The 12570-nt window shown below is 52.5% G+C and overlaps 1 protein-coding gene across 1 annotated transcript; it reads right to left on the bottom strand.

Moving 5' to 3' along the window:
* Positions 1-8698: 8698 nt before the first annotated feature.
* LOC114907196 (BOLA class I histocompatibility antigen, alpha chain BL3-7-like) lies at positions 8699-12355 on the bottom strand. The gene is made up of 8 exons (XM_029242589.1): positions 12143-12355; positions 11526-11795; positions 11049-11324; positions 10153-10428; positions 9924-10034; positions 9459-9491; positions 9271-9318; positions 8699-9107 (listed from the first exon to the last, which is right to left on the bottom strand). Exons 1-8 carry the CDS (start codon positions 12204-12206, stop codon positions 9103-9105), a joined length of 1083 nt encoding a protein of 360 aa, XP_029098422.1. The 5' UTR covers positions 12207-12355; the 3' UTR covers positions 8699-9102.
* Positions 12356-12570: the final 215 nt, after the last annotated feature.

The following is a 12570-nucleotide window of genomic DNA, read 5'->3' on the forward strand; positions in this document are numbered from 1 at the left end:
AGCTCCCCCTGGTGATGAAAATAGGGTAGTGATGAGGGAGGGAAGTCCCCCTGGGCAAAAGTCATCCCCAGAAATGTAAGGTTAGTGAAAGCTGGGGGGTGGTAGGAGCCATGTGGGTGTCTGGTCCTTGCAGGTCAAGACCCATGAGGGGAAGAGAGGGACCTGTGGTGGGAAAGGGGATGAGGGTGAGGACGCCCTAGGAAGGGATCAGAGAACTGTAGAGAGGAGGGGACAGCAGGAAGGGGCAGGACAAATCCTGAGGGGGCGCAAGAGATGGCAGGGGAGGAGGCAAGGAGAGAACCAGGGGTGGGTACACGGGCACAGCAGAAAATAAGAGTGAACATGAGTGGGGGAGGGGGGAAGTAAGGGAGGAGGGAGGGAGTAGAGACCATAGAAACCACAGGAAGAATCTAGGCCCCAAAGCCATCAGATTCACTCTGTCAATGAAATTAATCAATAAACAATCTATAATAAGAATAGAAAAGAGTTTTATTTGAGCCAAACTAAGGACTAGCCCTGAACCCAGCAGGGTTTTCAGCACAGCACAGGCTTTTATATCTTGTCAGAACAAAGAACATTAAACAAGTCAGGGCTACAGCACGTACACGTGCAGCACATACAGTACGGCCTTGGCACCTGGGAAGGGAGTCTTATCATCAAAGGTGAACCAGCGTTGGAGTCCCAGGAAGAGGGGCATTTAGTCTTTTTTTTTTTTTTTTTTTTTGCGGTATGCGGGCCTCTCACTGTTGTGGCCTCTCCTGCTGCGGAGCACAGGCTCCAGACGCGCAGGCCCAGTGGCCATGGCTCACGGGCCCAGCCGCTCCGCGGCATGTGGGATCTTCCCGGACCGGGGCACGAACCCGTGTCCCCTGCATCGGCAGGCAGACTCTCAACCACTGCGCCACCAGGGAAGCCCTAGTCTTTATTTTTAACATGGAGATTCTTTACTTCTGGCCAATGTGCCCTTTTCCTTTAATAATTAAAGCAGATGTACAATGTATGTCTGACAGGCCACAAAGAGGCAAGTTACTTAGCCCAAAGTTCAACTTAGTTCATGTATAAGACAGAATGACTTCCCTGTATCTGAATATGGGAAAACATTTTTTGTCGCTTCTCTCATTGAAAGCCAGGATCGGCCACGGTGCCCACAGCGGTAGGAAGTGTGGTTCAGGGCCCTTGGGCCCTTCCTAGAGCTCCAGTCACTAGAAAGAGACCCTCAACTCCAAGGCCTGGGGCCCTTGAGCGCTGCCTGCCTGGAAGCCCCCTGATTCCCGAGGCCAGAAACGGGAAAAGGGCAGAGCTGAGAACAGGAGGAGAGGACAGCGCTCAGGGGCCTAAGAGGGCACCCCACACACCGGTGGCAAGTGGCCGCCTGAGCGTCGGACCTCCAAGAGCCCTTGATCGCCTCTGACGGGAGCAACCCGGGCTTGGGGGCAGCCTTCCCACCCAGGGCAGTCAGAGGACGCGGATGTGTGAGGAAGAGGAAAGCAGGGAGGGCGGGTGCAGCAGGGGGAGCAGAGGGTGGGAGTTGGAAAGAGACTGAAAAGCGGGAACATGCTGTGGTGGCCACGGGCCGCGAGCCGCTCCCGGCCCCTCCCCGACCTCACCCCGCCCCCTACTGCCCCCACTCCCCACCCCGCTGCACCGCAAGTGAGACGGTCCCCGCGACGCTCACCGAATCCCACCCGGACCCTGAAACCGCCCCAGGCTCCCGGCTGAGGACCTCAATGAACGCCACTCACCAGCGGCGGTAGCCGGGAGCACAGAAAGGGCAGCGCCGGCTAGAAACGGCAGGACAAGGAGTAGCGCCATGGCCCAGACCTTGTCAACCTCCCAGAGGCCCCGGGACAGCAGCCGAGCGGGCGGCACTGAGCTGGGCAGCGGCGGCGCACTGGCAGTGGAGACGGCCCGCACGGAGCTTTAAAAACTTGGCCCCGCCCCGCCCCTGCCCCGTCCCCGCCCCGCCCCTGCCCCGTCCCCGCCCCGTCCCCGTCCCTGTCCTCCCTCCCCCGAGCAGGGACCGCCGTCCGGCCGCTTCCGCTGCCTAGAAAAGCCTGGAGGCTAGAAAAGCCTTAGGATCCCCAGGAAGGTGAGACGGAGGGTGAGTGCAGACAAATGCCGAAGGGACAGGCTCTGAGCAGCAGAAAGTTAGGGCGGCCCCCACCAGAAGCGCCCAGATCACCGCCTCCCTCCTCTGCAAAGAAGACTCCCCGCCCGCACCAGGGAAGGTCTCACAAGGCTGCTTCAGAGACACCCCACGTTTCCGGCCTTTCGGGGCTTCTTCCTTCAGGCACAACTTCTCTACCATAACCCCCTCCCTCCACCTTGCACAGCAGAGGTACTGGCAACAGTCCGCTGAGACCAGATTTGCAGATTTCAGCAGCTCTGCCTCTCAGAAGCCACTTGCCCAGATGAAGGACTCTTCCCCAGAGTTCAAACTCTTCTAGATGTTTCCACCATTATAATCTTCTCCTCCCACTGACTCCAAGACGGAGCCATGTGTCTTTTCCTGTGGCCTCTGCCTATAGGTATCCACACTCTCCCAAAGCAGCCTCTTGATTCAGGCCCAATGAGGTGGCTCCCCATGATCTACCCCAACACCAACCTCTCCCAACTCCCTTTCCAACCTGCCTCAGGACAACTGCGCCTCTGGGCCCATCTGCCCCTCAAACCCAACAGATGTACAGGCAAACTCTACCCCTCTCCCTGCACACCAGCCTCTCTCCCTCCCCAAGTTCTCTTTAAGCATCACCAGCTTGGTCCCTTCTGATCCCCTTTCCCCTGCCTCTCATGGGCTCACAGTCAGCTCCTCCAACCCCTTTTCAGTCCCACTGCAGCTACCTTAGTCCAGGCTTTCATCTACCTCAGCCTAGAGAACTGCAAAGCCTTCCTAAACACCTGCCTGTCGCCAGTTATAACCATAAGGCCCCAGCCATCCACAGCTGCCCCATCTGCAGAATTAACACATAAGGTCTCTACTCCACCATCAAAGCCTGCAGTTGCCACAACCAGCTGTCTGGCATCATCTTCCACTTCTCTGGTGACATCTCCCCTGGGTTGCAGTAAAAGTGGGCTCGCCCCATTTCCTTACCCTGTCCCATCAGGATGCCACTCCCCTCTCATGGATTGCTCTCCTCTGCCTTCCAGCCCATCAGAACTGCACATCCTAAAAGATCTCTTTTACATAGTGGGATTGGTGGCACAACCTCTGGATTATACTAAACACCACTTAACTGTAACTTTAAAAGGGTGAATTATGTGATATATGAATTATACTTCAATAATACTGTAATAACAATAATGCCGTCCTGAAGGCCTCCTTCTCCTGAAAGCTGTGACTTAACCCCAGCACTCATCTCTTAGTCTCTGGAATACCTACACCATGGTCCTCAAACTCAGCTGCTTATTAAAACCAGCTGGAGAGTTTTCACTGTCTGTATGTTCAGGCAGTGGCCAAAACCAATTGAATTAGTATCCCTTGGGTTGGACTTAGACCTTCATATCTTTTAAAGCTCCCTTGGTGATTCCAATGTATTGGCAAATTTTAGAACCACTGGTCTAGGCCATGGTTTGAACCTCCTTGATGGTACCAGGTGTGCTCTCCCTTGAACCCTATCTTACCATCTTATACTCCTCCCATTAGACAATGAGCCACTCCAGTAGCAGGAACTGTGTTCATTTCATCTTTGTCTCCCCTGCAAATGCTTTCTCACATTGAACTCTGCCTGTCACTACTAGCCATTCCACTAAGACCCCTACCCTACACTTTTTCTGTGGATGGAAATCTCATGCATCACAAAGTTTTAACCATTTCTTAGATTTCACATCCATTTTTATTAATTACTTTGAGCATCATAATTTATTTAGCCATTCAGGGATTGGGTCCTGCTCATTCTCAGAGAGAATCTTTTCACTTCTAAAGATAGCAAGAATAGTGAGATGTAGAGAGGCAGATGGAACCCAGCTCTCCTGACAGCTGGGCCTAAGCCCTTTCCTCCATGATGTCAACACTCCTTAGAGGACTTCTTAGGTGTGCAAATCCAGCAAACCGTCTCATTCAGCTCACCCCCACCCTCCCAAAAAAGACTTTCAATACTTTAACGCTAATATGCTAGGTTTGTTGCACAGCATTTAGAGACGATTGTAACTAGAGATAAAGCCAATCCTACTCATTCTGGGGGTGGAAGAGGCCCTGATGGTATAGGGCTCAGGGTTAGGGTTGCTCCCTGGATCTAGATTTGGCTGCCTCGCCCCCCAACACACACCGGCCCCCCGCCCAAGCTTCCCAGGTTGTCTTTTGTACAAAGTGTGTTCCCTCCACCCCACCCTGCTTCCAGCCACCTCTGCTCTGCCCCATGAAAGACATTTTCTCCCTCCACTCTCACCTTTGTACCCCTGGACTCACCCGCACAGCGGCATCTTTCTCTCTGCAGACCTCTGGTGCCACTGCTGGGTCCGGAAAAGGAACCTAAACCACCCAGCACGGATGCTCGCAGAACCCAAGGCGCGGCTCGCAGGAAGGCCCTGAAGTTTTCTCTGCTGGGCCAGAGTTTACAGTGAGGACTGGAAATCACCCGTCCCCCAAACCCTGGGCTGAAGGAAATAAAAGTCGTCCACGGATTTAAAAGCAGAATAAAGGAACTTATGTGCAGGCTGGGAGGGGAGAGAGCTGCATTTAGGTTTCTGGTTCTCAAACTGCCGCTTGAGAAAATGAAGACCTATGTGGTCCTCGGAAATTCCGAGTTGGTAGATCCGGAGGGGGATCTAGAATCTGACTTATTTCAAACAAGGTCTTGGTTGATTCTGAGGCGTGTGAATAGGGAAATGCTTCTTCCAGCTCCGCCCCGCCCCGGGCCCCGCTGTTAGATTCTAAGAACCAAAAACTCTTCCTCCAGCCTTGCTTCCGCCCCAGGAAGCAGAGGGCCCACTAAGGATCTAGGAAATACCCGCCGAGAATGTTCCTTCTTCTGTGGGGAACATAATTTAGAGCTGGTGTGACTTCCTTCAAAGACTGGAGTGACTTCACTAAAGGACACAGTAACAGCGGGTCCAGGCACAGCTTACAAACTGCTCGGGCGAGCATCCACTCCCCTGTCTGCCCGCATCTGGCCTGAGGTGGACAGAGTCACCTGTGTTCACTGTGGGGCTCGAATGTGCAGGGGACAAGATGTAAAGAAGAGACCAGGAAAAGGAGGGCGGGAAGGGAGAAAGGGTTGAAGAAAGGAAGAGAGAAGATGAAAAAGGGTGGGAAAATCTACAGGGGAAATAAATTTTAAAATATATTTTTATTATTTCTAACTTATATTTAGTTCTGTCATTTATTAAAATTTTACCATAACTGTTTGATCTCCCTCTGAATACATAAAAGATGGCTATCATCGTTATTGCTGGACTACCTGAGAGCAAGTTGCAAACCTTAGGACTCCTTACCTCCAGATGTGCAGGGTGTCGCTCTTAGCAACAAGAACAAGGTGTTTTGTTTGTTTTGTTTACCTAACCAAAGTACAGATTCCAAAGAGAATAATAGTTTTAAAACCAACTTGGTTGGGGCATACTTTACATACAACCTATATTTCTTTTTCCTCTTGAATATTTTATATGGATCATTAGGTTTCCTTGAAGGTTTGGTAGGACTTAACCTCTAAAACATTCTGGATAAGGTTGAAGGGAAACAATTTTTATAACTGCTTTAACTTATTGACTTGTACTAAGTCTTTTCCATTGACATAAATTTCTTCAGTTTTAAGATTGTTTAAATCTCTTCTTTGTCTGCAGTGACATATCTCAGACAACTATGTTTTGTTCTTAATTTTGCCTATTTTCTCTTTTTAAAATAACTATTTCAATTCAGTATTTTACTTGGTTTTCTTCTTATAAATCCTCAACTGATACTATTTATTTATTTACTTATTTTTGGCTGCGTTGGGTCTTCGTTGCTGCACGCGATCTTTCTCTAGTTGCTGAAAGCGGGAGCTACTCTTCCTTGAGGTGCGCAGGCTTCTCGTGGTGGCTTCTCTTGTTGCGGAGCATGGGCTCTAGGGGCGCGGGCTCAGTAGTTGTGACACACGGGCTTAGTTGCTCCACGGCATGTGGGATCCCCCAAGACCGGGACACGAACCCGTGTCCCCCGCATCGGCAGGTGGACTCCCAACCACTGCGCCACCAGGGAAGCCCCAAAGTGATGCTTTTAAAGGTGAAGTCCAATGGAATATACTCAGCCATAAAAAAGAATAAAGTAATGTCATTTTCAGCAGCATGGATGGCCCTAGAGATTATCATACTAAGTGAAGTAAGGACAGAGAAAGACAAATACCATATGATATCACTAATATGTGGAATCTAATTTTAAAAAAAGATACAAATGAACTTATTTACAAAACAGAAACAGACTTACAGATATCAAAACAAACTTACAGGGCTTCCCTGGTGGTGCAGTGGTTGAGAATCTGCCTGCTAATGCAGGGGACACAGGTTTGAGCCCTGGTCTGGGAGGATCCCACATGCTGCGGAGCAACTAGGTCCGTGAGCCACAACTACTGAGCCTGCACGTGTGGAGCCTGTGCTCCGCAACAAGAGAGGCTGCGATAGTGAGAGGCCCGCGCACCGCGATGAAGAGTGGCCCCCGCTTGCCACAACTAGAGAAAGCCCTCGCACAGAAACGAAGACCCAACACAGCAAAAATAAATAAATTAATTAATAAACTCCTACCCCCAACATCTTCTTTAAAAAAAAAAAAACAAAAAAAAAACAGTTACCAAAAGGGAAACGTGGGGGGGAGGGATAAATCAGGAGGTTGGGATGAACACACACACACTACTATGTATGAGACAGATAACCAACAAGGACCTACTGTATAGCACAGGGAACTCTGCTCAATATTCTGTGATAACCTATATGAGAAAAGAATCTAAAAAAGAACAAATATATGTATATGTATAACTGAATCACTCTGCTGTACACCTGAAACTAACACAACATTGTAAATCAACTATACTCCAATAAAATAAAAATATTAAAAAAAATCAAGAAGTCATACCATGTCCCTCTTCTGCTCAAAACTATCTTATAACTCCCATCTCCCTCAGAGCAAACGTCAAAACCCTTCCAGCATCCTCCAGGCCTTACATGGTCTGGCTGTACCTCTGATCTCATCTCAATTAATCTCTGCTCCTGCCATACTGGCCTCCTCACTTTAACTGGGACACACAGACATGCCTCTGCCCTGGTGCATTTGCCTGAAGGTTCCCTCTGCCTGGAAAGAACCTCCTCCAGACATCCTCAGCGATAATTCCTCCATGTCCTTCAAATCTCTCCTCAAAGGTCACCTTCCCAGTGAGGCCCTCCCTGACCGCCCTAGTAAAACACCCATTTTCCCTGTTCCCGTACTCACACTCTGGATCACCTTCTCCACTGCATCTTTTCCATTGTACGTATCCCCTAGTAACAGAACACTTTCCTTATTTACTATGCTGATAGCACATAGTCTGTCTCTTCCCACTAGAATACATGCTCCACAAGGCCAGCAATTTTTCTGTTTTTACTTCAATGATGTTTCCCAGATGCAAAATACTGTGTCATATATCTGGCACACAACTGTATCAGTTGAGTGAATGTTCAATGTAAAGCACCTCCCTATTCTAGAGACAGTATCTTTATTACTGTGACCTCAGGCCAAAAGCTGTTTTGTGGCAGCTACAGAACAACATCTACTCACATTGACGTCAGTGCTGCCGGTGTTTGTCTCACAAGTGCTGTTCTCCCCTTCCCACCAACCAACCTTCCTCCGCACTGCCTCACACAAGTATATTTTTCTTTTCAGAAAACAATGATCCTTGACTTATGGGTCCTATTTTCCAACCAAATATAAACCTAAATTAGACTCTGCTTTACTTTTTTTTTTTTTTTTCTTTTTTTGGCCACACAGGGTGTGGAACTTCCCTGACCAGGGATCAAACACAAGCCCCCTGCAGGGAAGAGCAGCATCTTAACCAACGGACCACCAGGGAAGTCCTAGACTCTGCTTTATAAGTCCATGAGTTTGTACTGGGGCCAGCACTGGGATTACCAGAGCTAAGGGCAGGGAGAGTGGGTAGGCGAGCAGAGCAGAATTCCGACAGGAACTTACCTAAGACGAGACATTATGGTTTCCCGCCTTTCTGCTAATTCCAGAATCTGGATCCTTTGAGAAGGTTGGGGGAAATATGGAAAGAACAATCAAACCCTAGACAAAGGGCAAGAGCTGGATGAATCTGAAAATCCACCTCTGGACACCACAGACTCTCCTGTGTGCAGGGGCAGGCTTGGGCCTTGTGGGGACCACGACAGGCCAAACGACTCCTCCAGCTGTCAGAGGTGGGGGACACCCAGAGGAGAATAAAACACAAACTCAGGCAAGAACCTCTAAAGAAAGAAAGAAACAACAAATAACACCCAAAAGATAGGGGCTGAGGACTGGACACAGGCCTGAGCCGAGGCTGACCTGGTGACTTCTTCTGAGATCACAGCTGCTGGTGGGACAAAGTTCTGAAGAGACAAGGACAAAGGAGCTGAGAAGATGTGACCAGGAGTGACCACCTCAAAGCCCACGATGCAGTGAGCACGGAGTGGGCACAGGCCACGTCCATGCTCAGCTCCTCATCACCTCCTCCTGTCCCACCGGCAGCAGACAGAGCACAGCAAGCACACAGATTCTGGAAGGTTCTCAGCGCTTCCATTTATTTTCTCTCTCAAACTTTAAGAAGCCTTTCCTTTATTATCCCATCAACGCCTCATGGCAGGAATTAGAAAAAACAAAATTCATATACAGATTTTATTTCCAACTGGCAAGTAAGAGATTATTATTCAGCGCACCACGAAGTTAAGACAGGGATGGAGGTGGCCCAGCCCTGCCTCTGCTGGAACAGGCAAGTGGATCAGGGAAGAGAACACAGGTCAGGGTGGGGAGGGGTCGTGGTGGGCAGGGGTGGGCCAGTCTCCCCACCTCCTCACATTAGGCTACGAGGAACACAGACACATTCAGATGCAGCTGCAGAAAGAGGAGTCACGGGACCTGAAGCCACAAAGTGGGACCGTGCATCACCCAGTTCCCACGAGGCTGTTGCCTCACACTGTGAAAGAAAATAATCATGAACAAATTCAGGTCAGTCATGTAAGTGCTGACCTTCCCAGCAGCCCCCCACATGCTCAAATGTCCCATTCAAGGATCCCCACCACCCGGGGCATCCCCTCCGCCCCAACACCTCTCCCAACCTAGGCCCTCCAGGGTCTCACCTTTAGGATCCGTGAGAGACACATCAGAGCCCTGGGCACTGTTACTGCCTGGGGGAGAACAAAACCAGGACGTGGTCAGAACCCACAGGAGAGAAACTAGAGAAGGAACTTTAGGACGGTGAGGCCCCCATGCCCTCCTGTCTGCACCCTCACAAGGGTCTCAGGAATCACAGCCCCTCCACACTTACTTGCAGCCTGAGCGTAGCTCCCTCCTTTCTCACCTGTAAGAAGAAAAGCTCACGTGAGAGGCCAGGGAGAAGACTGAGTTGTGAGATCCTAGAGGAAGCCCCTAGTCCTGGACCGCAGAGAACTTTCCAGAACTGTAACCAAAAATCCAGGACAGGATCAGGAACATGAAGAAAGGAGATATGGGGGGAGTGGACCAGCTGCCCTCCTGGGAGTCTGTCCTTAGCGGGACCTTCCCCCTCTGACCTTCAAGTGCTGAGAAACAGGCCCTCAACTGGAATTATGAAGGTGAAAAATCTGTCTTTCATTTTCATATGTACTTTATGAAAGGGTAAGTGTTAGCACTCAGCTCCATATTCCACATGTGTGTGTAGGGTACTTTCCAGTAACGAGGCAGGCAAACGTCTACCTGGGCTTGAACCCCCCAGTGAGACAAGAAAACTCAGATCCCTCCCCACCTTCCCTACCTGAGTGCTTCTTCCTCCAGATCACAGCTCCAGCCACCACGGCTCCAGTGACCACCAAGAGAACCAGGCCAACAATGAGGCCCATGATGGGGACGGTGGGCTGAGTAGGTTCTGTGGAGGAAAGGGAAGGGGCCCTGACCTCAGGCCTGAATCCCGACCTTGCTGAATGTGTCCAGAAGGGCTCCTGCTTTATCTGAGAGGAAGCTCCACCCCACATGTACCTCCTTACCCCATCTCAGGGTGAGGGGCTCCTGGAACCCCTCGTGCTGCACATGGCATGTGTATCTCTGCTCCTCTCCAGAAGGCACCACCAGGGCCACCCACTTCTGGAAGGTTCCATCCCCTGAAGGCCTGGTCTCCACAAGCTCCATGTCCTGGGTCTGATCCTCCCCATCACGCTGCCAGGTCAGTGAGATCTCCTTAGGGTAGAAGCCCAGGGCCCAGCACCTCAGGGTGACCTCATGGTCAGAGATGGGGTGGTGGGTCACGTGTGTCTTTGGAGGGTCTGAGGAGGAAGAATCAGAAAATTCACACTTAGTGTTACCTTCATGGGCCACTGAAGCAGCATCACGTGACCATCCTGAGAATGAACAGCACAATGGGTTTGAAAATAACAAGCACAAACACCAGACACCAGCCTGGACTCCGGGGTCTGGGAAGATCTCCCAGTCCTTGGCAAGTTCTATGATAAGGATGAAAGCCAAGGTAGGAGGCTCCATGTAAAGGGGAGAATACAGAGCAATGGTCCTGACTTTGGTGGAGGCTGAATGACTCAGAAAAGCTGGAGTCAGGCCTCCTAAGATGTTCTCAGGCTGAGAAGAGGCTTGAGAGAGAAAGTCATGGTTCACAAGATGGGGGTCAGGGTCAAAGGGCGCCGCTGGTCAGTTATTTCAGGGATGGTTTCCTGTTTCTTCCCCAAAGAGACTGGATTCCTTCACTGTCTTTCAGAGAAGTGAGGCCACCGGCGAGTCACTGTCTCGTACAGAATACGAAAACCTGGGCGGATTCCTCCCTCTCCCAACAAGAAGTTGGGGCAGTGTTCCCACAGGGACCCCATTTCCTCCCCTTGTGGGAAGCCAGCTCCAGCCCGAGGGGACACCAGGGAGGCCCCGTGGCCCCTCGTACCTGCGCGCTGCAGCGTGTCCTTCCCGTTCTCCAGGTATCTGCGGAGCGCCTCTACGCATGCCCCATCCAGGTAGGCTCTGTGGTGCTCCGCAGCACCGGCCTTCTCAAACTTGCGCTTGGAGATCTGAGCCACCGCGTCGGCCGCGGTCCAGGAGCTCAGGTCCTCGTCCAGGGCGATGTAATCGGCGCCGTCGTAGGCTAACTGTCTGTACCCGCGGAGGAGGCGACCGTCCGGCCCCACGTCGCAGCCGTACATCTCCTGGAGGGTGTGAGACCCTGACCCCGTCCCGACCAGCCACAGCGATTAAACCCAAACTGAAAATGAAACCGTGTAAAGTCCCGCCGTTTCCTCCCGAGTCGCGGGGCCAGGCGGGTCCCGCAATGTTGGGGTTGCCCTCGGACCCGGAGACTCGGGGCGACGCCGGCCCGTCCCTGGGGATGAGGGTCGTGACCTGGACCCGGGCCCACGTCGCTCACCGGCCTCGCTCTGGTTGTAGTAGCCGCGCAGTATGTTCAGGTTCACTCGGTAAAACTGTGCGTTTTCCTTGGAGATCCGCGTCTCCTCTTCCCAGTACTTCGGCCCCTCCTGCTCCATCCACGGCGCCCGCGGCTCCTTCCTCGGATTCGGGGCGTCGCTGTCAAACCGCACGAACTGCGTGTCGTCCACGTAGCCGACGGAGATGAAGCGGGGCTCCCAGCGGCCAGGCCGGGACACGCCGGTGTGGAAATACCTCAGGGAGTGGGAGCCTGGGGGCGGGGAGGGGTGAGATCCGGTCCGACCCTCCTCCCTCCTCCCGGTGCGGGTCCCCGGGTCCGGGTCCGAGGTGACGGGGCCGGCAGGGGGGAGGGGGCGAGGGGCTCGTGAGACGGAAAAGGTGTGGAGGTCGGAGAAGGGCCGGCACCTGGGGGGGGTGGGGAGAGAAAAGGGGGCGGGAAGCAAGGGAGGGGGGAGGGAGAGGCGGGGACCGGGGTGAGGGGGCGGGTCTGGACCGGGGGCGGTGGCGTGGCTCCTTCCCTGGGAGTCCTGACCCCCGAGCCCCGGGGTCTCCTCGCTCCTCCCCGCAGAGGCCGTTCCCTCCCGACCCCGCACTCACCCGCCCAGGTCTCGGTCAGAGCCAGGGCCCCGGAGAGGAGCAGGAGGAGGGTTCGCGGTCCCATGACCTGTATCCTCGGCGTCTGAGGAGAAACTGCGTGAGACGGGTCGGTGGAGATTTTACAACCGGGAACCGCGGGGACGCTGATTGGCTTCTAGAAACCGGACACGCAATGGGAGTGAGGACTGGGGCGTCGTCATGAGTATCCAGTCAGGAGGGTTCGACACAGGCTGTGAGAGAGAAAGTGAAACTCAGGGGAGATGAAGAATCCCCAACACTGAGCGTCCCCGCCCCAGACACCGCCCTGAGAGAGACCCAGTGAGCCACACTCGAGTTCTGGGATGTTGCCCTGATCCCGCTCCTCCTGCACCGAATGCTCTTCGTCATATTGTCTCTCTGAGTCCTGGCCCAGGGGCTGTCTGAGGAAA

This window comes from Monodon monoceros, unplaced genomic scaffold, assembly GCF_005190385.1.
Source record: "Monodon monoceros isolate NGI ecotype Baffin Bay Population unplaced genomic scaffold, NGI_Narwhal_1 Super_Scaffold_3, whole genome shotgun sequence".
NCBI lineage: Eukaryota > Metazoa > Chordata > Mammalia > Artiodactyla > Monodontidae > Monodon > Monodon monoceros.

What these genes read in the sequence shown, in the direction of transcription:
- LOC114907196 (XM_029242589.1), bottom strand. Translation starts at nt 12,206, where the DNA reads ATGGGACCGCGAACCCTCCTCCTGCTCCTCTCCGGGGCCCTGGCTCTG. An exon ending in TCTGACCGAGACCTGGGCGG is followed by an intron (nt 11,796 to 12,142) that starts GTGAGTGCGGGG and finishes CCCCGCCCCCAG; the next exon opens with GCTCCCACTCCCTGAGGTAT. An exon ending in GCCCCTCACCCTGAGATGGG is followed by an intron (nt 10,035 to 10,152) that starts GTAAGGAGGTAC and finishes TTTCCTCCACAG; the next exon opens with AACCTACTCAGCCCACCGTC.